The following is a 23,986-nucleotide window of genomic DNA, read 5'->3' on the forward strand; positions in this document are numbered from 1 at the left end:
AGACCAGCTCCGCTCTCAGTGTCACAGCAGATGGCAGCTTACTGCCCAGCCCCACCTCAGGTAGTTAAGTATACGCGTATAGAAGGGGTTACTTACAGTGCTCAGGTGTCAGAATGTATTTTCTCACCATCTGACACGAGATGAAAACACACAGCAGTGCGAGGCACCTGTACAATGTCGCAGCAAGCAGCTCCCTTTGTGCTTTCAGAAATGGTTCTCCAGGAGCTGACGCAGCGCAATCTCACCCCATCACCTGGGCAGTCGGTTTCTGGCCAGGTGACGACCAGGAGGGCTGCTTGTGATGCACTTACAGATTTATCACAGGAATCCAAATGTCCTGTGAGTGTGGAAACCGCATATTGCTGATACAAGTTTCTTCACAGCCAAAACACATCTTTTTTTTTTTTTTTAATTTATTTATTTATTTATTTTTTTTACTGGTGCATAGCAGTCTAAGATTGGACTTTGGAAAGACCCAAATGAAGCACTCACAGATTCCAAAACAGTGTGCCAGAGTAGACAGTCAGAGAATATTACATTTTCATTTTAAAGTGTTACTATTTTAGACATTAGGCACAGTTCCTTACATCCTGATAAGAAATGCAGCAGCAGGTTGGCAAGAATTCCCTCTGTCAGAGCGTGATTGCTTCAAAAACAAAGCCAAAGCATTCAGCCTCACAGTTTTAACTCTGTTTTAATTTTAAAGACAATGCCTATATTGCAGGACTTGTGAAAATTCAGCAGTGCCAAGCCCTGGCCCTACTGTGCTTCCACAGACTGGAACCATGCTTGTGGCAGCACGGGCTCCAGCAGAAACCAGGCCCCCTGCTACGGACTTGAGCTTTTAACTATTTCCTCCAAGTGCCGAAATCTGCTATGGTGTTTTCTCAGGCATGCCCCGAACGCCTCCCCGTAACTATCTGTGTGCAGCCTCGGCCATTTGGAAGTAATTCCATTTCCCACTGTATGCTTGAGGCTTGCTTGTTGTCATCAGGGGCTATTTGTATGAGCACTGCTGCAGGCCAGGCTCTTCAGCTCCCTCTTCAACCTTTTCTCCTACCAAGGAATTTGAGCAGCCATTCTACTTCTGAACCAAAGTAACAACAGAGAAAAATAAAGACATTTTTATACACCTGTCCTTATTTACAGGATGACTCGAGTGAGTTAGTAAAACCAAATGCTTTTCTGCTATGCACAGACCCAAGGCTGTAAGGTTACCCACAGAAAAAGACCAACGTGACCAATTTTTACAGTGCACTGCTCTGTTCATAGGATAAGATGGGGTCTTTAGAAAGGCTGCCTTGTTTATTAATTGGCTCAGGAATGATGAAGTCAATATGCAGATACAACAGCATCAGATACTCTTAATGAATTGAGCAGTGTAAGAAACAGTGGATAACGCTGTGGGAGCATCAAGAGAAATCCTGTTTACCAGAAGGGCTCCCAGTATATTCTGCCTTCATATCCAGCACGTGTTGGACCTTGTAATTAAAATATTGTTCTTGATTGTCGTGTTTTGGAAATTAACTATTTCCATTAAAAAAAAAAAAAAAGAGCAAAACTATTGCTCTTACTGGTTGAGCCATAACTATATGAACCTGTGAGTGAGGGGAAGTCTGGACCAACAAACCAAATGTGGGGTAGTAGTGCTCCCATCTGGTTAAGGAAATGTGAGGAATCAGTTATATTAGAATATCAAGTTAAAATTCACTCAGAGGAGTCTAGCAATATCCTAAGAATGGTTCTTGCTTTTCAGCTTTCCCCACTCATCCAAATCTCGAATCACAGTGCTGAGATGGAAAACAGAATTATTTATTTTATCAAAATTTTCTGTAAGAGACAAAACCAATAGCCAGATCACACTCAAAGAGGCCTTTACCTGGGAGTCTCTCTCTTCTCCCAACTCAACATATATTGGTTTATCATTGATTTTTGCTTCCAGACTGCTCTTCAGAGCTTTGAGTTTAGGTTTTCTTGGTTGACAAACCTTGGGGGGTGAAATCCCTCTCCGTGGTGCCAGCCAGAACAGCTGGCCAGCTGCACAGTGCATGTCTTCAGTAAGGCTCTGGTTAACTGCTGTAGCTATTTCAGCAGTTCATTAAGTCCCTGCTTGGGAGCTGACTTACATCTTGATACTTGGCAGTATTTATTCGTACTTAATGTTATGGTAGTGGACTCTGCAAGAAAAACAGTTGAGTCTCTGTAATTTTCCATTCCTAAAATACACATTTTAAAATTACCTGTGTTATTTAGGAATACACCCTGGGTCTTTTATTATTATTCTCAAACATGGCACAAGGGCTTCAGCTCCGTCTCTAGATGATTGACTAAACAATCACCTTGAAATCTCATGATGAACTGAGACCACTGGACTTCTTTAATCTGTAGGATGCTTCTCAAATATTTATTTCATATGAACTTTGCAAGTAATCCGGTAAGGTGTTTAAGCAGGAACCAGATGTGCCTGGGGACACAGATGTCACAGTACACCTCATGGGACCTCAGGGTCCTATAATGAATAAATCCTCTGTGCTATACTCCTGAGGGGTTTGTATGTCTTATTCCTAACTTACTGGCTTGACTGTGCAGGGGAATTTAACTGCCTTTCAAGACACGGAGAGGACATTCATCTGTAACACTTAGTGGATTAACAGTGTGTGAAAGACCTTGGTACTGGTGAGCTTTTCTAAGAGATTGCTGTTATTTGCATGTAAGTGCATCCTTGTGCTGTTGCTATTACTTCTAGGTCATTGAGAAGCATGACACATCTTGAATGGAGACATCTGAACACAAATTTGATTTGATAATGCCAGTCAAACATAAAGAGAATACTGAATTATTTTATTATTATAATTGCTAAGGGATTCCAGGTTCCTCCTCATACATGTAGCTACAAATTACTTCCTCTGTAAGCTGTCTGTGCTAATCACTATTAAGAAGAATCCTTTCTATGGAACAAATGCAAAAGTTATCAAAAGATAAAATCTCTACAGGCAGTGTGATTCCTATAGGAGCAAATAGGAGTTTTTTCCCCATTGATTTAAGGAGAACTGGATCAAGCTCTGTGCTAATGTTGTAGCAAGCTGGCAATCAAGCATTGTTAACACCAAGCTACTCTTGTCTATCTCTTGGCACTCCGTCCACATGCACAATGGTACATCTGCAAAATGGCTGTTTGCACGTACTGTCCTTCACTTTGATTTTCTTCTGCACCTCTGCTTTATGAGTCAGCAGGATTAGATTGTAATGCATAACTTGAAATTCAGCTTTTCATATGCTAGAGTTTTCTTGCAGGGTTATGTTTTGTTTGTTTTAACTTAAACACTAAGTATTTTACTGCAATCTTGTATTTCCATATACTTTCCACAGTCTAGAATCAGGCTACAAAGATGAGAAGCTACCTGCAGAAGCTCTTTTCTCTCCAGTCTTTCTCATTCTGTAATATTTCCTTTTCTGTTCTAGACTTTTTATGTTAAACAATGTAAAAAAGTAGTGGACTTTGTGTAGAATATGCATCAAGAAGTCCCTCTTGGCAGAAAGAAAGCATAACACTGGCAGCCGGAGCTTTAAGGACCAGCCGTCATCTCTTCTGGCTCTGTTAGGCTGTGTTCTCTGCCTCTGGAGGTCCACCAGCATTTACACTCCTTTAATTATGGCATTGCTTGAGCGAGTAAAAGTGAAATGAAATGGAGCTGCTTTGCTGTTGAATCCTTCTCTTTTCCCTATCTATAAAAACAACAAGACCCATTTTCTCCCACTTTACTCTCTGATTTCCATTTCTCTCCCCTGTGTCAGCCCTTGGAAGAGCAGCCTGCTGGCCAAGCTCTGCTCACCAGGCAACGTGTGCCATAAAAGCAAGCAAGTGGTGGATCTCCGGGTGCACTTGCACCATGGTGCACATCTGCTAGTGCAAGATTTCAGTGGTTTCGTACGCTCTCTCTTAAAACATTCGTCGTGTCCTTGGCTCGTTGAGGAGGGGAATTAACATGGATATTTGCTTGCAAAGAAACCAAGCTCAGCAAAAATGCCCAAAGCAGGGTGTGGCTTGCACGCCCTTGCTGGACGCCTTTGGGCTTTGCTCGTGTGACTGATGGGCTTTGACAGCCATCTAGTGGCTGGGAGGTTTTTATTTATTTATTTATTTATTTATTTATTTATTTATTTATTTTCCTCAGTAATTTGTACAACTTCAGTGTTGTCAGAGCTGGGCCTGGGTATGTCAGTGCATGACGTGATTTCTACTTGCAAAGAGTTGATACTTGGTCTCTGAACATGATGATTTGATATATCAGCTGCGGCTGACTTTGGACTTCTGGTTGAACAGTTCTTTCATGCCAAAATGATATTCCAACAGATTAATGTATAACAGAAAAAAAATCACATTATAGTCATGGTGCATTTCATTGAAAACTTCTTTCTGAAAGGTCCTTTTGTACAAGCACACAAATGAATGTCTTTAAATATTTCCTAGGGTATTTTTTGTACCTTGCCTTTTGTGTTTGCAGGCTGCTCTGAGACTCATTTTCCCTGACTCAAACGGATTGGTGACCCTGTGAATTCTGTCCTCAGGTTCAATAGCGGTAATAGTTGTACTTGTTGGTGAGAAAGGAGTTGGTTAATTGACTACCAGATCATTTTGCTACATTAACAATTTCCAAAGCTGCTTCTGGAGTCATTCAGCATCTTGTGTTACAACTGCAGAGGTAGAAAGAACATGTGAAACAAATACTTAGTGACTTGGTCTCTATAATTAAAAAACTCGTTGATTTCCAAGGCAGGGAAGAAAAAGAGTAGTACAATTTCCTTTGCTGCTTTTCTGCTGGTCTGGGTATGGATGGATAACGTGCCTACAGCTCAGGTCTGACAGTGAAACATTAAAAGGTGCTTGTGGGATGAGTTGGAGGTGTAGGAGCTGCTCTCTGCAGGTTACTCTTAGTGTAGCACAGTCACAGCCTAAAGGAAAACTAGAGACAGCAAATGTGGTAAAAAAGATTTGAAATAAAAAAAAAAATGTTTGCTTTTCTTTGAAAGTTATCAGTGTATCTGCAATCTGAGAGGAAGCCAGACTTCTTAAAATATTTCCAGAAGTGAGTATGTGCTGGTTTGCCCCCTCCCTTTGCCTGCCCGTCCCTTCCCCAGCCGCCGAGCAGGGCTCCGGCAGAAGCCAGTCACCACCTGGCGCAGCTCTGATTTGCCAAAGCAGTTGCTGTGTGGTTTATTTGAAGCCGTGACAGAAGGCTGACTTTGGGCTCGGTAACTCAGAAATTTCATTTATGCAAACTGCAGCTCTGGAACAGCACAGCGAGTTCTACTGGTGCTACGTTAAGGAAGACACAGACCATATGCCAGACATCTGGGGGAAAAAGGCTAAATATGTCAGACAGCACGTTATGTCATGCACACAAGGGAGAAGTGAGAAGAGTGCTTTTCAAAATGGTTCTGCAGTTTGGAAAGTGATTCTCACAGTATCCTAAATGGGCTGTGCACCACACTTGGTCGATGTCTTTACTTCACACTGAAAACATTTCCTCCCAAGCTTCTGTGGCACCCCTTCGAGTCGTTTTGTCAGTGTATGTGATGAACCAGTTGAAGAGGAGATGACCTGGTATACATTTGGATTTCAGTTTCTGTTGGGAAGCTGCAGAAGCTGATGATGGCAGGCAACAGTTAATGACACATCTGCTCCGTTTCTCTGAGCTTTGACATTGATGGAGTAACGGGACTTGAGTTAAGGCACAAAGCTGAAATCCTAAATCCGTTCCTGTTTATTGCTTTGTGATTTTCTGTTTACATCTGGTTCAAGTTAGGGCAGAAATGCATAGAACAGTGAAGCTGACCTTGTGCTTGGTGCTGTTAATTGTTATGCTAATAACAGCTTTTCTTAAAAAATGCTGATTGTGATCTTTGACTACTGGGATGCACCCAGAATATGTATGTAGAGCTACCTCTGTTCCTAGTCTTACTTTGGTTCAAAATTAGAGCTGTTTGGGAAACTTCAGCCCGTGGTTTTAACCAGATTGTTCCAGTTCCAAAGACATTTTTGATAGAAGGGTTTCTGTGGTCAGCTGGAGTTGCCACCCAGGATAAGATGAATCCTTGCCACGGTATCCCAAGGTCAGGAGAGTTGTTTGGAGCACAGGAGGCTGCGTGTGGGAGCTCTGCTGCCTATGGCTCTGAGGAGGGAATCTTGGCACTGGGGTTTTTGGGTTGCAGGTTTGGGACCCATTGCCTGGGGACTGTCTGAGGACAGTTCGTTCCTACTGCGGGAGCTTGTGTTGTGTGGAGCTTTAGAGGATGAAGTATTCATTGGGCCAAAGTGAAAAAGTCTCTTTTCTGTTGATAGGGCATTTTTTAAAATGTTGGACAGCCAAAGAATTTTTTTTTAAGTGTATTTTATTTTAAAATTGTATTTTATTTTTAGGAGGAGGTTGTTACTTCATTATTAAAAAAAAAAACAAAAAACAAAACAAAACAAAAAAAAACACAAACAAAAAAACCAACAACTCTCCCTTCAGCCCCCCAAAAACCAAAACCAACCCAAACAACAACTACAGATATTTGGACTGTTTGCTTACACAGTAGGAAGAAAACAAAGGCATAGACTTAACTATGGATAGAACAATACCTAAAGGGACAGTCATGTTCCCCCTCAAACAGGGAAAGTTTTGAAAAAGTTAAGTTCTCTCAGAACATTAACAAACAAACAAAAAAAACAACAAAAAAACAAACAATAAAAGAGAGAGAGAGAGAATTCAACCTAGAGAAGTCGTTCTGTCTTGGTGACAGTAGACTGGAAAACTACATTGAATGGATTTCTAAATGGAATTAATGGAATTCAAGAAAAATAAATAAAGGTGACAATACTAAGGCAAGAAAGAAAGACAATTTGCTATAAAGCACATGGATTAGGGTAAAAAAGATGCATAACTTTAGTAAAATAGGATGAGCTCCATACAAACGTGAGAAAAACATACACAGATAGGACATTCATATAGTCAGTAGATGCTGCACTGATGTAAATGGCCACGTAGACAATCTATTATATACAGATACTCCTAAGGCAATACGCTTTTGAGACCTTGTGGTGGGGTTATGCTTCTCCACAATGACTCCATTTTACTTCTCCTTGTCTGAGGAATAAGGTGGTAAAATAAGAAAGACGTTTAAGATGACTGGTATTTAAAAGCCATTAACTTCAGCTGTGCTGGTAGACTGTTTTCTCCATGTATGTGGTGCTGCTTTTCATCTCCAGACCTGCTCTTTCCTCATCCTAATACTCCTTTGATTTCACAGTTGGAAAATGTTTTATATATCCTCAGCCTTTTTTCCAGGAGAAGACGGTGAAGAAATCGCCTGCACTCAGAATGGCCAGATGTACCTGAACCGGGATATTTGGAAGCCATCGCCTTGCCAGATTTGCGTCTGTGACAACGGAGCTATTCTTTGCGATGAAATCCAGTGTCAAGATGTGCTGGAGTGTGAGAACCCACAGGTGCCCCCAGGGGAGTGCTGTCCTGTGTGTCCCCATACGACACGAGATTTTGACAACGGCATTGGTAAGATTGCTTTCCAGTTCACTTTTTGTTGAAAGGAGAACCAGTCAGGCTGGCCTTGAGAATGAGATTTGCTCTGCTGTGGTTCCAAATGGGATAGGGAGACCCTGATGAAATCTAGATCTGTTCCCCGTTTCAAGTCTGAATGCGCAGGAAGGTTGGTGGTGAGGTTAAAGTTCTCTAAAATCAGCCCAAAGGAGTAGGAACCTCACGATACTGAAGTTTCTAATAGCATTTCCATGGTGAAAGTTTAAATCTGAAGAGAGTAAATACTTGGCAGCTGTTTTCTGTCTTGGTTTGCACCTGAGCTGGCTCTGGAAACAGTTTTCTTCTGACTATGAATGTGATTAAGCCCAAAGGCTTTACAGCTCCGAGGTTGAGCTGAATTCCATCTTGATATTTCAAGGAGATTGCTTTCTGGGTTCTTTTTGTGGTTCATCTGGAACTGAAAGATGAATATGCTAAGACATAATAAAATAGGGCATTCTTTGATAGAAAGCTCAATTCCAGGCCTCTCCAATAGCTGAATCAATGTAAATCTTATAAGTAAGTGGTGAAATGTAAGCACTATAAAGCGTTTCCCCAAGGTGAAACACGAACACACAGTTCTCTCGTGAGACATCAGAAAAAGAAAGTAGTATAAAGTATTCTTAACTTCCTGCTTGCACACTTTCTGTGATATACCTTCAAGATAATGTCTTTTCCAGTCCATTTTTAATTCTGGGAGAGACTTGGATGAAGTAAATCCCTCCAAATATTGTCCTAAGAGAAAATCTCTTAACGTGCAATTAATATTCATTAATACAGTGCATTGCATTATCTGAACTATTCTTTATACGACAATTAAAGCATTTATTTATTTTTTCAGGAGGTATAATGACTGTTGATTAACTTAGTATAGAACGAAATAGTAACGAAGAGTGCATGGTAGGGACTTGTGTAATTGAGCAATGGAGCAAGATGTGGCAAGCATTAATAAACAGATGGGGTGCCTCCTGCTGTGTTTTGGGAGGCATTAGGCCAAAGCCAACAGATACACCCATAAGATATAAGAGCAGTATGGAAACATTCCAGAATTCCTTACTGTTAGTCAAGGTATTAATAAAATATTCCTCTGAAGGATGTTTGTGGATAGGAGTGTGGCTACGTGGCTCTGAATTCAGGCATGTGTGATATTGTAAAACTTTAACCAAAAAAAAAGTCAAAGACCCTCCAGTCAGCTCTGTCTTTTGAAAAACACTGTGTTATATGTTGTGGATCTGTCAGCATTGCTTGTGTGCAGATCTGTAATAAAACTTTGTTTGACTTGACTGCCAACCATTCAGCCAGCGCTAAAAGCTTCTGAGAGTTCCCCACAGGACGTTCTGCATTCCTGAAGTGCTGCTTCTTACCTTTGCAATGCTGGAAAAGGCTGAGGGTCAGGGACATCACTGAGACCTTCCTGGTTCCTCACACCTGAAGGAGGGAGGATGTGTATCTCTGGGACCTTCTCCAGGTCTCTGTGCATCCAGGATCTGGATGGTTCTAGTTGTAACACCTTCACTCAACTGTTACCATGTCTGTCTTTTGGAGTAAAAACATTAATTGTTTCTCTCTCTTTTTTTTTTTTTTTTTTATCCCTTTTAATAGGTAGAGGAAGAAAGGTAAGACTTCCTTTATTTGTTTACTTATTTTTAAACAGATTACAACTGTTAAAAAGTCTCTCGCGTCACCTTGGAGCACTTTCCAGTAAATAAATATAAACTCTTGTAAAAGCAATTAATTCTTTTTCTCTTGTTCTTCCTCAAGATGGGAAGAAGCAAATCTTCATGGAAAAAATCCTGGGATGCAGGCAAAAAATCCTAGTCTTAATATAGAGAATCCCCTGACTGAAAATCCCTGCTGTCTGCATCAAAGGAATTCCAGTTTAAGTAGTTTGGTTGTTTCATATCAGGCAGTGCCACAAAATGATGGAAGGGAACCACCATTTTATTAGAAGTCAAAGTCCTAAAACTTTCATCTTGGCTTTGCTGAAACTTTTTGCTGCCTGGTGTGCACTAGGTAGCACAGCCACTCTTTAAACATTCCTGCTGTATTTGCTGACACTTTGTGCAGGAGGTATGTATTATATTCAGGTGCAAGGCATTACTGCATCTTGTCTAGACATCCTGGGGTTGGCTTTAAACTACACGTAATTCAGGCAACAGCCACAAGATAGCTGTTGCACTACTGTATATAGGGCAGAGCAGCCCCTGAGGTATTGTGCAAGGCTGGTACATCAGCTTTGCAGCCCATCTTGCTTATCGCTGCACCAAATGTAATTGCAGGAACCTATATGACAATTTCTACTGGTAGGCAAACATACCCCAGATCTGTTCTGCCTTACTGGTATCCCAGGGCACTGATGTGATGAGCTCCATCACAAAGTTATAGCTCCAAGATCAAGTTTTTCAAGATGTTTTACACCGCTCTTTGAGCTAAATCATGTTTTTAAGAATAACTTTGTTTTTCTTACATTTGCTGATGCATTTAATTTTATATACTTGGCCATGAATAAATTGGGCTTTGTCTAAATCACTAGAGGGTTGCCCAAATATCTTAAAAATACTCAGCCATAGTTAAAGGTATGAAACTACTGTTAAAAATGGTAATTTTTTTTGACACCCTTTGTGCTTTCACTGTGGAATTAGTTCAGGGTGCCCCAGGCAGCTTGCATCGCATCACGACTATGTTTGAGGCACCGCTAAGTAAAACATTGGCAGCTGATACCTGAGGGCTCATGCAGGTCCCCTCCGACAGACAGCTCTGTAGGTGCTGGGTATGGCTGAGTATAGGATGGAGACGCGTGGTCCTGGCACTGCCAAAGGACTGCAACGGTGTGTTTCTGCACAGAGACACGCTTCCACGGGCATCACAGCTTATGGTGTGCAATTAAATGTGGAGAAGATCTATTCTTATAGGAGAAATTAAAATGCATTCTGGTAAATGAGTTTCTGAGATGGTAAGCAGCCTCAAGAAGTAATTGAAATTAATTTTAGGTTATCAAGTATATACTCTCCTTAAAACTGAGCATCTCTCTATGGAGAGGTAGTTTGTGGAAATAAATGGACTGTGACCAGCTCACTACTTGCTAAATGAGGCAGGAAATTTTGTGTGTTTACAAAGCCCTCATTTTCTCTTAATAAAATGGTTACCACCAGTAGGTCTAAATCGAGTTATTTTATTTAATGTGTAATCATTGTGAACACATTCAGCACAGAGAAAAGTCAATTGCTAAATGCAATCCCCTTCATTCTGAGGCCGTGCAACATTGCTTTGTATTCTGTCCCTACACTGCAGGTGGACATGCAGGTTTTGTATGTCCATGTTATGAATTCTAATTTAATGTCTTGAAGAAATGGCATCTGAATGCATTTCAGCTGAATCAAATCATCCCATAACAGAGCGGCAGCATGTTTTCTACTACTTAAAAAAAATGATGGTAATTTCTTACTGTGTATCTTTTTTTCATCCAGCATATTGTGCAGTTAGAGAAACCTAGTTAATTTATAGCCTTCATTTAATCAGTGTCTGTACTCATTAAAATAGTGTGGCTTAACTATTGCAGGGACTTTAATTTAGTCACAGTTGTATCCTTAGAAAAATCTCTGCATTTGTCTCAGTCACAGGAATTACATTGGTGAAACCTACTGTTAATTTCACTTGTTTTCTGCCATCTGATGATTTTGCATCCTTTTCCTACAGGGGCAAAAAGGAGAACCTGGAATAGTGCCACCTGTGAGTCCATTTTTTCTTCATTTATCTACACCCCCCAGAAGTGTACATTTCAGTGCTTAAGACAGAATCGCAGCTATTAAAGAAATGCAATACAAATGTACAAGCTGGTAGTGAAAGGTGTGGAATGAATTACCCTGTGTCACATATGTGACATTGGAAATGCCTGTCATTTGCATTTTGGGAAAAGAATCTTAGAGTTAAAAGTGTCATAATCTTTATAGTTAAATTCTGTGGAGGTATGGTGGTATATTAGTGTTTGGAAAGAGTAGAAACATTAAGGAAAATGATATAAATTCTCCCTTTCTACATTTATTGTTGTACATTTCTGGAATTATAGAATCATTTACGTTGGAAAAGACCCATAATATTGTCAACTTCAACCATCATCTAACACTCAAAAACTTTCTAAAGTCCACTGCTAAACCAGGACCCTAAGTGCCACACCCACATATGTTTTAAACACCTCCAGGGATGGCAACTCCACCAACTCCCTGAGCAGCCTGTTACAATGCCTAACCATTCCTGCTTTAAAGTGTGGAAACAAAAGGCTAGGTAAATAATTGAGACTAAATCATTGTCATTCACTTATTTATCTCCTTTTTTTTTTTTTTTTCTTTTTCTTTTTTCTTTTTTTCTCCTTTGTATAGAATAACAATGATACTTTGTTATAGGCATAACATTGTGTGGTAACTTTAATTTCTATTGCCTTCTTTAGGTTTCAGGAATACGAGGCCGCCCAGGACCTGCAGTGAGTATTTTCTGAACTTCTGTTTCTCTGATAATAGCATTCTCCACTTTCTGCCACTTCTGTTTTGTGTTGTGAGAATGATGTGAAGGAAGAATTTTCCATGCGTGTGATAGGGGGCATTGTCTGCCGGACTGCTGAATTTGAGGAGGTTTCACAATTCTGGGATTTTGTACTAGTGTCAGGTCAGCCAATGCCCTAAGCAAACAGATGTGTGCTTGTAGAACATGCATGTCTGAGGACCTTTGAGTAAGGTTGTCGCTGGGGAATACTTTTCTAACAGGAGTAGGAGGAGATGCAGTATGCTCTCCAGCTGCGACTAAGCAGAGAGCAGTTCTGGACTAGCAGGAAGGGTGTCTCAGACCTGTGCAACTCACTATTTATAGACTTCAGCACTCAGAAAACCTGTGCTAAATTAAGCTGTAGAGCATGTGAGATATGAAACCATTTTGTAGATCTCTAAATCCTGGTTCTATTCCATTCAGGCAACGTGCATTTGAGAAGAGATAGCTGAATATTCAGTGGTCATAGCTGTTTCCTTTATGATCATGTGGAGAAAAAAAATACCAAAAATTAAGTTTCAAATAAGCATGTTGTTTCATATCTTCAAAGCTTTATAAGTCATTAGCTACTTTAAGAGGCGTTCAATATTTCCAAACTTTCTTTTAGGGACCTCCAGGTTCACAAGGACCACGAGGAGAACGAGGACCTAAGGGAAGACCTGTAAGTTATTAAATATTTTTAAAATTAAGCTCTGGAGTAACCTTAAGAGGTTAGATGGCTTTGAACTTTCTCCATGTCTTTGAGAGTTACCAGAGCTTTCCTCATATCTTCCAAGAATTAACTAACAAACAGAAAAAATGTTTATATCTCACCATCTCTGGATGTTCTGAAATAACTGATAGAAGCTTAGCAGTATTTCCACTAAAAGCCATAGTTTTTCAACAGTTACTTGAAGCAGCGTCTGAGAGTACATTTTTTTTTCCAGTATTTAAAAGACAAAAGCAACAACAACAACAACAAAAAAAAACAACAAATCTAGAACATCATCTTCCTCTGTTTTAAGAACTTGCTGATTTTTTTTTGCTGGTTTCTGTTGTGTATCAGCAGCTGTGTGGACTTTGTGGATCAGAGTATTTCAGAAAAGACAAAGCTCAGGAAGTTAGCAGGAGTTAATATGTGACTACATATGTTGGTATGCTGGTGAATAATATAATCAAGATTGCTCAGTGGAAATACAGACTTCATAAGGGAATTTCAGCGTCTGCATGTGGAGAACCACAGAAAGGCCAAAAGGGAGTGCTGAAAATACCAAAGACGACACGTTCCTGTTGAAAAAGCTAGGGCAAAATGCAGAAGCTGTTTTTAGCAGGTTTTAAAGAATAGTATCATTGTAATTTCTATGTAGATATTTTCCTATCCCTCAGGAGAGAGCAAGCCAATACTTAGCGTATTTTGCTTGAATAACAGAGCTGCGTTTTAGGCATACGTCTAAAATCAACTCTTTTTTGCTGTTCCTCCAGTGGATGTCTGTTGTCCATAGATGGTAATGATAATGCTTCTAAAGGCAAGGAATAAGTGTGTAGCCTCTGATTTGGATGCCAAGACACTGCTCCTCTCTGGATCACCTTAAGACCTTTGATGAATAGCTATCAAGATACATAAAAGAATTCTTGGAGTAATTGTGAAACCTTGTCATTTGCAGAGGAACCTCGACTGTGTTTGCAGAGATATCTGAATCATCTTCCCAGAGTGCAAGTTTATCAATGAGACACTAAATTTCTGGTCCTGTGCCATGAGTTCCTTGTATGTCTTTACAGAGTGGTGGCTAGAAACACTTAAAATATCAAAAGGCTGTGAACAGTTTTGAGTTGCTTTGACATGGATTATTAATAGTGCTTTAAAGGGATATCAAGGCATTAGGAACCAGTCAGCTTCTTTGAAAACATAATGTCAAAGGTTTTGGTGAGACCTTGTGTGTCTAAAAAAGCAAAGAGTAGTACTTTAGACAGGGAGTGCCTGCTAGTGCAGGATTCATGAATTCAGGACTATTAGCATGTAATATTCTTCAAATTCTTTGTTAGCATAACACTGAGAGAGAAACACCAAGGCTAGAGTGTGTTTGCATTTACAAAACACATCCGGGGAGGGGGAGTTTTAGAGTGTGATGCAATTACAACTAATCCTTTGAAGACAGAAAATAATCTTGAGCATGCGCAGAACCATCAGTGCATTTTGTTTCAGCATGCTTTTATACTAGATTGTAATTGAAGTAGCAGTAAAATAGATAGTAGTTTCAAAGTGCTCTACTGTGAATTGCATTTCCTTTTATTCCATTACAGGCAAAATCTGTACTAATGTCTCCTGACCAGCAGCAGCAATGGGCCAGAATTATTAAACTGTCATTATCCTGAATACATGTTTAAAGGATGCCATCTTGTGGCTTGTGCTAGGTTTTTAATATATTAAACCTCACTACTGTAAGCTGGTGGAAGAAAATGAAAGGTTTTTAATATGCATATAAATTCATATATATTATTAATTATAATCATTATTTTATTAAAATATAATACAATTTTCTTACATACCATCAGTTAGTTACCAGCTATAAATACAAACAAGCATTTCAGGGACTTTTGGGGTTTTGAGATAGGAGTGGTTGCAGTGTTGCTCTTAAAGCAGGATTGGTAACTAAAAAAGTAGTTCCTTTTCTAAGACAGAACTAAAAAGAATATCACTTTTCTAAATCAGATCTTGTTAATGCATCTCAGTTTGGGTACTGAAAAATCACTAGTTATTTTATAGAAGTCTGATGAATTCTTTTAGGCAAATCTGTTTTTTCTCTAATGCGTAGCTGTGTTTTCCTTTTGTGCTGAGAATAAAGGAAAGAAAACTTAAGGTTTTCCTCCTTCAGACATTGTACACTTTTAAGTTTGGCAGGGTATACTTATTTTTGATAGAAATACTAGATAATAAAGTTTTCTGAAAGAACCTTCTGTTCCCATCCAACGTGCAACGATCTACACATGAGTTTCAGAATAGCATCTATTTGCAACTTATGTTCTGCAAGTGTATGTGTATGTGTATTTGATATGAAAAAAATGTCCTCTGATTACCAAGCATATAGAAATTCAGGTCATAAAGATATATTGAGAAATAATAGGGAAAAATTAGCTTGTTTTCTGAGAGTTTCCAGGAACCCTATTGTCAGTGCTATGCCAATGTAGCTCTTTCCCAAAGAACGCTTTTTCTTTAAAGTGCACACTGTGCTAGTTCAAACCATACTAGTTCAGACCCTAAGTTCCACTGAAATTTGTTGCAGACTGCATGGAAATATATGCCTCATCTCATGGAAATACAAGCAATCTGTCTGATTGTGTTTGTAAAGATGAGTCATTGAGCCAGGCTTCCAAAGTTTTCTGTGTAAGGATTCTTAAGGTAGAAGAGCATGTTATACAGTTTTTTTTTTTTTTTTTTTTTTTTTTTCCCTCACTCTTTTCCAGCATTTTTCTTCCAACTGAAGGAAGCAAGTGTGACAATTAATTTGAAATCCATACTTATGATTGAAGTATATACGTATTGGCCATACTGCTATTGATTTTGTTCCATTAATGTCTTATTAGCTGCTTCTGTATTTAATTTTTGTTCTGACAAAACTGCATTCATAAGATGAATGCAATTTAGGAATCAAAAGTGAACAATAAAAATGGGAGCAATGGGATAGCCTCCTAACCTATTCTGCAAACACTAATTAGAGATAACATCAACACCAAGGGAGTTACTCTGCATTTTTGGCAGTGTAAGTGTTGGGAATTTAGGAATAGTATGAGCTAAACCATTTGTGATGTCAAGAGGCTGCAGAAATCAGTCTTGCTGGAATTTTCTGTGTGTGTTTTATGTATGTGCACTAATTTGAGCTATCTGTATTTTATAAATAAATTTTTGTTGTTCTATATAACAGCAGTTTATCAGGAATAGTATACTCGAATATGAAGTTATAGGAAGCCTAAGTTTCTAGAATAGCCTTTGAGAGAAATTGCTCCAATTTACTCGTGTGCTGGATTCATAACTCATTTTAGTCAGTGCTTCTGATCTGAAAGTAAGAATATATGTTGATGGATGTTTTTTTTTTTTGGAAGATCTTTCTTTGCAAATTTGGATTTATCACAGATGATACCATTTGCCATTTACAAGGCTACTCCTGAATACCTGTGCACACTCTCTGCATTTATCATTTTCTTTCTAGGGTCCTCGTGGTCCTCAAGGGATTGATGGGGAACCTGGTATCCCTGGCCAGCCTGGTGACCCTGGTCCTCCCGGACATCCTACCCACCCAGGACCAGACGGACTAAGCAGGGTAAGTTTTTCAATTGGTTTGATAGAAAGTGGAGTGAGTGTCTGGATAAGTTCACATGTAACAGAATAACTTCTCTATGCTTCAGCAAATACAGAAAACTATGTTCATCATTCCTACCTCTCAGTAATGAGGGGCAGTGGCTAGCAGCAATGCAAGTTTCACTGAAAATTGGAACACGCTGAAAAGCTCTGAAAGGACACACCTCTTACAATGTATTTTAACAATTAGAAAAGCCAAGGTGCCCAAATCTAAGTAGGGTTCTATTAAATTCAACGGTTCATGGAAATTGATAAACTAAATCAGGAATACAGAAGAAGAAGAAAAAAAGATGGATTATATTTCAGGAAATAATCAGTGGAGCAATTAAAATGTGGTCAAGTCTACTTCTTGCTGAAATTAATCACACCACCACTTGGATGATTAAGTCAGAAATTATCTGTGGAAAGCCATGTTAACCAGCCCTAGATTTGGAAAATGTATTCTCCAAGGCTAATTTATTTTTTTTCCCCAAAAAATTCTGTGGAAGACTAATGATTGATAATGAAATACATATCTGAATTTCTGAAGTATATTCAGTTAAATGTTTGTTTCTGTTTGGAAGGTAGCTGTTTTGATTTCTACCTCCATTGTTCCTGCAACATCACTGAAAATCTCTTTCCAAATCTCTTCAGCACAGAGAACTGCAGAAGAACCAGGATGGGTGATAGACCACCATCCTTCATGAATTTCAACAAAAAATATGGAAGACTAGGTCTGGCCAGAAATTTAAGGCATTTTTGGTTTATATTTCTGTTTCTGAAGTTAGGCAATCTCCAGTCTTTAAGAAGGTGTGTTTGGAGATGAATTGCAGAAGACCTGAATATCCATATGTGCTGTAGGTTGTTCTCAGACATTTTAAGCTCTGACCTGCCATGAGCGAGGAACTGTCTCTGAACCAAACAAAATAAAACTGTTGATTTCAACTACATCTGCAAGCACGAAAATGGAAGGATGTCTGAGAGTTCTCTTTGCTCTAACTCATTTGTCGCTGCAAATTATCATGAATGAACAGCAGTGGCCTTCAACTTTGCTGGTTAAGGGCAGCACAGTCAAAATACTGATATGCAATCATAAAATTGGCTACATTTTCATTTAACTTCAGATGTTTCTAAACTTGAAGCACAGTAAGTGAAAACAAATCAGTCTTAGAAGAAATGAAGTAATATTGCAGGTGAAGCTAAGGTGTGATTCATATTGGAGGGCAGTGAAAGAAATCTAATTATTTTATTGGGAAGCTTTCCTCTATCTAGGTCATCTTCATATTCGTTTATTATTAAAGTGGGTGTAGAGTCAGAATAGTAAGCAGACAACATGATGCATTTGACTGTTTTTTGATTCTTTAGACCACGTCAAATGTATAGGAAAGAAGACTTTTATTTTACTGATTGAAACAAGAATTTACTTGTTAGTGCTGCAAAGCTAATGTAAGTAATGAAGAGTTGCATAGAATTTTGCCTTGTGAATCATCAATGTGACCAACACCTAAAATCACCCATCATATTTTTTTCAGCCATTTGCAGCTCAGATGGCAGGACTGGATGAAAAATCTGGACTTGGTAGTCAGATGGGACTGATGCCTGGTGCAGTGGTAAGACCAGATTAGCCCTGTACTGTAGAAAAATCTGAAGTGAAGCGCATATACAAAAACCAAAAGAATTCTCCTCAACTTCCTAATAGTCCTGAACTGTCTAACTATCTAGAACCTGAATATACAGAATTTTCTTGTGTAGTTTTGCATAGTATCTGAAAACAATGAAAAAAGGTTCTTTGGTTATAGTGAAAGATTTTTGTCCCTCCTTTTTGTCTCTCCTCCTGAAATACAGCAGCTATTACCAATTAGGTATGGAAAAACAAGCAAACAAACAAAACAAACAAAAAAAAAACTTTAGATTTTCTCATTTCTTGAGTCACTGCAGAGGAACTGCAGAGCATCAGGTATAATGCAAAGCAGAACAAACAAATATGTAACTTTGAAGGCTCTTTTTCATGTTGTGACATCAAAGATAGTTATTTTTGGTAGCAATTTAAAAGAGTATTTCTGAAACCATCTGTGAGCTTATTATTTTAAGATGGACATTCTCTTTATCCAATGAGTCCAGTTTTATGATTGAAATCTCTCACTGTTTAGATATGCCCTTTGCTTTTAGTGTAGTAAGAACAGTGGTAACATGGAATATATATATATTTTTTTACCTTCTGTGAAAAACATTTTGCCACACTAAGCTGTCTCTGTCTGAACTCTTTTGCTTAATTTTTAAGTTTTTACTTTTTACTATGTGTACTACGTATATTTACCATGTTGTGAAGATACTGTTAGCATTTTTTTTTTAACCATTCCCCCCTTTATTTTTTAGCATTCTTTCTCGAGGAAATTGTCCTTCAGTAATTGCATTGTCCATGAGTTTTCCTACCTGTGTCTTATCCATCCAAGTCCCCACCAGTAAACTTCGAACTGTTTTAACACTCTTTGAAAGGTTCTCAGTAAAATTCAGTAACTGACTGTCATTCAGCTGATCCACTGTGTTTTGGTTTTATTCTTAATTGGAACTTTTAAATGGCCTATGAGTAATTCTTTAGCATTTGGTTTGCAAAAAGGATTTAAAATGCAAGGTAAAAATTTGTAAAAATGAATGAACTGTGTGTTAAAGATGACCTCTGTCAAAATGCAAGTTATTGCCCACTATATATTTTTTTTGTGTTGCTAGAAGGAAAAGCATTACTTTCAGGATTATTTTTACTTCATAGTACAAGTTACAATGAAGCATGAGATTTTTCTAAAAATACCATGAAAATGTAAAGGAGAATTTTCTGTAACAAACATCAACCACTTGGAAGCTGTTCTGGTATTTTGTGTGGTTCATGAAAATGCATCCTTCCATTGCTGCTTGTTCCTGCTCATGGCCAAGAACAGCCGTATGAGTTTATTTTGACATTAATTCCATTATTAGATTAATCTAAGTAATGATGTTCAATTCAAGGGGAGACTCTTCTCTCCAACTGTACCTGTAGTCTTACATTTTTTTCAATACAGTTATGCATTATAAGGAAATTTTTGCTGTCAGTGCAGAATGAACATTACTTAGGGAAGTGTGATTTTCAGTGTGTAACTATTTATGGTTTTGATAGGGTCCAGTGGGTCCAAGAGGTCCTCAAGGTCTCCAAGGAAAACAAGTAAGTGTTTCATATCATGGGATTTAAGATAATTGGCCAAAAAAGACAAATCACATAGTGACTTGTATATGTAGAACTCAGCTCTGAGCCGTGTCTTTCTTCAAGAATGGCTGAATGCATCTTCATCTAGATGTGAACCTAAATATACTGCTCTCGAACTCTGTTCCAGATGTACTCTATAGACAGAAATTAACTTGGAAAGAACAATTAATTAGACGCTTAAAAAAGTTTAAATCCAGCACACATCTTTTAATGAGTAAACAGTAATGAAAATGGTGTCTGTTCAGGTGTTTTCAGTATTAGGATGGTGTTAGTGTCCAGTGGGTTTTAAGTATGGCTGATGACTTATCCCTCAAGCTTTAGATCTTAGCATCTACCTTCCACTTGTCTTGCAGAGTGAATTGCTTCTGAATTAGAATCCAGACTGTTCCATGATCTGTTGTTTTCCTGATCGTGGATTTTAATTTACATCCTTTCATGTTTGCTTTTTGGAATTTTTAATTGTACTTATGTCACTAATTTTAGGGCGGTGCTGGCCCCACAGGCCCACCTGGTGAACCTGGAGATCCAGGACCTATGGTAAGGCAAAATAAACACAAACACTTCTACAATAAAATAGTAAACCGTTTATTATACCTCCTTATTTTAGAAGTTTATTTTTTTTTTCTTCATGTTGTCTCAAGCAAAGCTATCAATTAACTACTACTTAGTCAAGAGTTGAGGGGTTCAAAGCATATTGCCATGTATCAGTGAATTTGAATTGTTTTGTAGCTGAATGATAATTATGATTATTATAAGCAATCATTATTACTTTGCCACCACAGGCCTGAGGATGATTAAGCACTAACACTGTAGCTACTAGGTGTTGCTATCACACAAAGGAAGATTAAAATATTCTCTTTATTTTGGGAATTGATATAATGACCAAAGGTAAAAGTGAGAGACAATATGGGAATAAAACCAACTGTTTTTTATTTATTTTTTCTCCTGAAGAATCCATCCTCCATTCTTATATAACTTAATGCTGGTTTCTTAGGGACAGGGTGGTTAGAAAGAGCACCACAGTATTTAACAAGCATGTTTTGGCATAAAGTCATCCTTTCTCTACACTTATTTTTGTAAAGCAAGACTTTCAGACGGAGCGATTTTAGTGATGTCTAAACTGACTTCTCAACAAATATATTTATTCCTTAGGGTCCAGTTGGTTCTCGCGGTCCAGAAGGACCTCCAGGCAAACCTGGTGAAGATGTAAGTTTGTTATTCTTCTTTTCTTGTTTTATTTTTAATAAAACAAATATTGGCTTCTTTGAGACAATGACTAATCAGCAGATGTGCCTGTCACAGCTACTCTTTTCTACTTCCTTTTCTTTGTAATCATACTTCTCATTATTGCAGTATTATAACAATAACCGTAGGAATGGATATTTTCCAGAATATCCTTTCTTCTCGTTACATGTTACCATGATACCTGTGGTTTAAACACTGTGTTTTTATTGTTTCTTGCCTCAGCCAGTTCTTCAATTAAGATATCTATCTTGAAATCAACCTTGATACATGCTTGACTGTATGCAGCAGTTACTAGGGAGCAATTTGCAGCACCTCCTCTCTTTGGGATCACGTGATGAGCTAGAACAACTGTAATGATAACATTTACCCAGATCAGGACAATAAAATTTTACTATATAAAAACTTAATAGTTTATTATATCCATAACTGATTTTATGACTATGTATACATGTATATTTATATTACATGTACAATACACAGATATACATAAATATATATGTAATGCACAACAGTAACCTAAGATTTTTCCATTAGACATATATTCTTTGTTTGCAAAGCATGTTAAATCTATCTGAGTTGTAAATTGTTACTGAGATGTGAGATGAAACCTGAAGGAGCCAGATGATTTAATGTAGAAATCACCATAGTTTCTGTAATCTTTGCTTTCCTGTAAACTGTACAAGAAGTCATAAGAATCTTTGGAAACAGTTTATTCTCAATTCTCAATGCACTGAAACTAAATCTCAATACTACTTGAAGAACTTGCTCCATTTCCATTTATGTTTGTATGGGGCACTTTAATTGCATCTGTGATGTGATTTACTGTGTCTCTGTCCAGAAACTGTTTTTCTGAAGCCTTTCATATTCCTGCAGTCCAGTGTTCTGGAAGTATTTGAATTAACTGATTCACATAAAGGAATATTTGGTTGTGGCTGTGGAAGACTTTGAATAGTTCTTAAAATATGCTTGTTTAGTTCTACCACATTTTATTTCCTATTGCATCATGGAGAAAATAGTTACTGACTTAGAATTGAATTATACCCATTTTAAAACAGATTTTGAGTAGAAGTAATGAGCTATAATGCAAACGGTTTTAGATTGCTGCTTGTAATGAAATTTAAATTAATTTGTCAGCAAAGTGATGGCAAAAGTTTGCCTGGTTAATTCCCAGGAAAACCACATTGCAGCGCCACCTTGTGATGCTGAGAGGCATTTTGGACTCAATCTTCAGTTTCCACAATTCTTTGTTCAATACATTTTTTAAATTAACATGCCTAATGCACATTGTTAGTCAAGTGTGCATTTGATTTATGTCATTGACGTTGTTACAGTAAAGAGAAAATTTATAATACTGATGTGCTGACATAGGACATTTGAATATCATTATTTGTTTGAATAGAAAATGGTAAGATAATTTTATTTACTATATTTGCTATTTTCATATGTTCTTTTTTTTTTTTTTTTCCTTAGGGTGAACCCGGTAGACCAGGACAATCTGGTGAGCCTGGATTCCCAGGATCTCCAGTAAGAACATAATTATTTACATTTTAGTAAATAATAATAATTGTGTCACCGGTATCTGTTTTAACAGTAAGTGCAAAGCTTGCCCTTTCAGTTTCTGAAGTACTTGTGTCAGCTAACTCTAATGATCCTGATCAGTGTAATAGCTAAAAAACAAATAAGCGATTCAATGGCCCTTGTGTTAATGTTGAGAGTTGTTTTATAGGTGCATGTTTCAACTATTTCATAGATGAAATGTGCATAAAACAGATGACAGTGCATGCAAGTTGTACAGTTCCCAGTATTTCACAGTCATGTGCAAACAGTGCTGAGAGAATATAAAGTGATGTCAGGTTACGGTGGCAGTGTCTATCTTTCAAACAGTCAGTCTGAGGGACAGGGAAAGAAGGAATGGTATTGTAACTATAAATAAAATTTATTTTCAGTATGAAAAAGCGATTAAAGGATTTCCAAATAGTAGGTACATGTATTTATAGTGCAGAGGGTACTCATAACGTTTAACTTTAGAAATAAGAGAAAGCAGTTATGTCTAAAATGTCATTATCATCACATAGAATTTTGGTTCATATTATGAATTCTGCTTTTGTTTGTCCCATTTCTGCACCTTGAAGGGAGCTGTAGTGTGGCCAAAAAGGGGACAGATACATCTCAGAACGGAAGCCACTTGATACACATCATCTCTTAAGCTGCCTCCTTTTCTTTCAAGCATACAGCTTTTGCCTGGTAATTTTGTTAGCAACGGGAGATATGAGCTCTTAGAGAGAGAAAGAAATGATCTTTTAATGAGGCAGCATTTTTTCCTAAGCTTCCCTCCAAAGCTTTTATAAAACACAAAGACAGTGTTTTGTAAGCTGCTTGAGGCTAATGTAGTCTGCAGAGTGTTCTGTTCAGATCAAGCTGTTTTATTTTTGCTCAATAAAATCATCTTCACTTCATATGTTTTTAGAATAGTGCATGCTATTGAACATCATCTGCATTTAAAGCCTCTAATAAAATCTTGGGAAAAGTTGATTTGAGAGAACATAGTTACATGTGCACTCAACCGAGGATACTGTGGAGAGTAGGGTATAGTAAAAGCATCCTGAAGGACTGAAGCACTGGGAATTTTTAGCTAGTAACTTCAGACAGTATTTCTCCCTTTGCTCATGATAAATCTAGTTTAACAGATTTGCAGGTTCTTTCTACAATGACAAGCTACTAGAGAATAGGATTTGTGTTCTCTTTAAAATCAAAAGACTTTTGAATGAAGGAAAGAGGTATTTTTACTGCACACCCACAAAAATCAACTAAGAGTTTGCTGCAATTGCACAATATCAGATAGAACAGCATTGATTACACAGATGGTATGTCAGAGAAGTGTGTAATGCCTTGATCAATGACAAGCCTCATAGACTTCTACAGGTATGTCTGATGAGTATTTCCCCTTGGGCAGGATTTGCCTGCTTATGGGACTTGTCCCATATGTGTGCTTCATTTGATTGCTCTGGTTGTATAAGATGATATACATATACCCCTGCTTGAGCACAGCTCGAATAAATTGTTTTTATGGGCTCTATT

At 38.0% G+C, this 23,986-nt stretch overlaps 1 protein-coding gene across 2 annotated transcripts in view; it reads left to right on the forward strand.

Annotated features, from left to right (window-relative positions):
- Window positions 1–23,986, forward strand: part of COL5A2 (collagen type V alpha 2 chain) — a 101,491-nt gene that overhangs the window by 42,342 nt on the left and 35,163 nt on the right. The window contains exons 2-12 of one of the 2 annotated variants that reach the window (XM_032190374.1): window positions 7,320–7,556; window positions 9,183–9,196; window positions 11,277–11,309; window positions 12,025–12,057; window positions 12,724–12,777; window positions 16,301–16,411; window positions 17,961–18,038; window positions 19,577–19,621; window positions 20,147–20,200; window positions 20,816–20,869; window positions 22,379–22,432. In XM_032190374.1, the coding sequence (XP_032046265.1) occupies window positions 7,320–7,556; window positions 9,183–9,196; window positions 11,277–11,309; window positions 12,025–12,057; window positions 12,724–12,777; window positions 16,301–16,411; window positions 17,961–18,038; window positions 19,577–19,621; window positions 20,147–20,200; window positions 20,816–20,869; window positions 22,379–22,432 (767 nt within the window). The remainder of the gene's footprint in view (window positions 1–7,319; window positions 7,557–9,182; window positions 9,197–11,276; window positions 11,310–12,024; window positions 12,058–12,723; window positions 12,778–16,300; window positions 16,412–17,960; window positions 18,039–19,576; window positions 19,622–20,146; window positions 20,201–20,815; window positions 20,870–22,378; window positions 22,433–23,986) is intronic. The other variant, XM_032190375.1, reaches the window with a different exon arrangement.

The sequence above is a fragment of the Aythya fuligula genome, chromosome 6 (genome assembly GCF_009819795.1).
Source record: "Aythya fuligula isolate bAytFul2 chromosome 6, bAytFul2.pri, whole genome shotgun sequence".
Classification (NCBI taxonomy): domain Eukaryota; kingdom Metazoa; phylum Chordata; class Aves; order Anseriformes; family Anatidae; genus Aythya; species Aythya fuligula.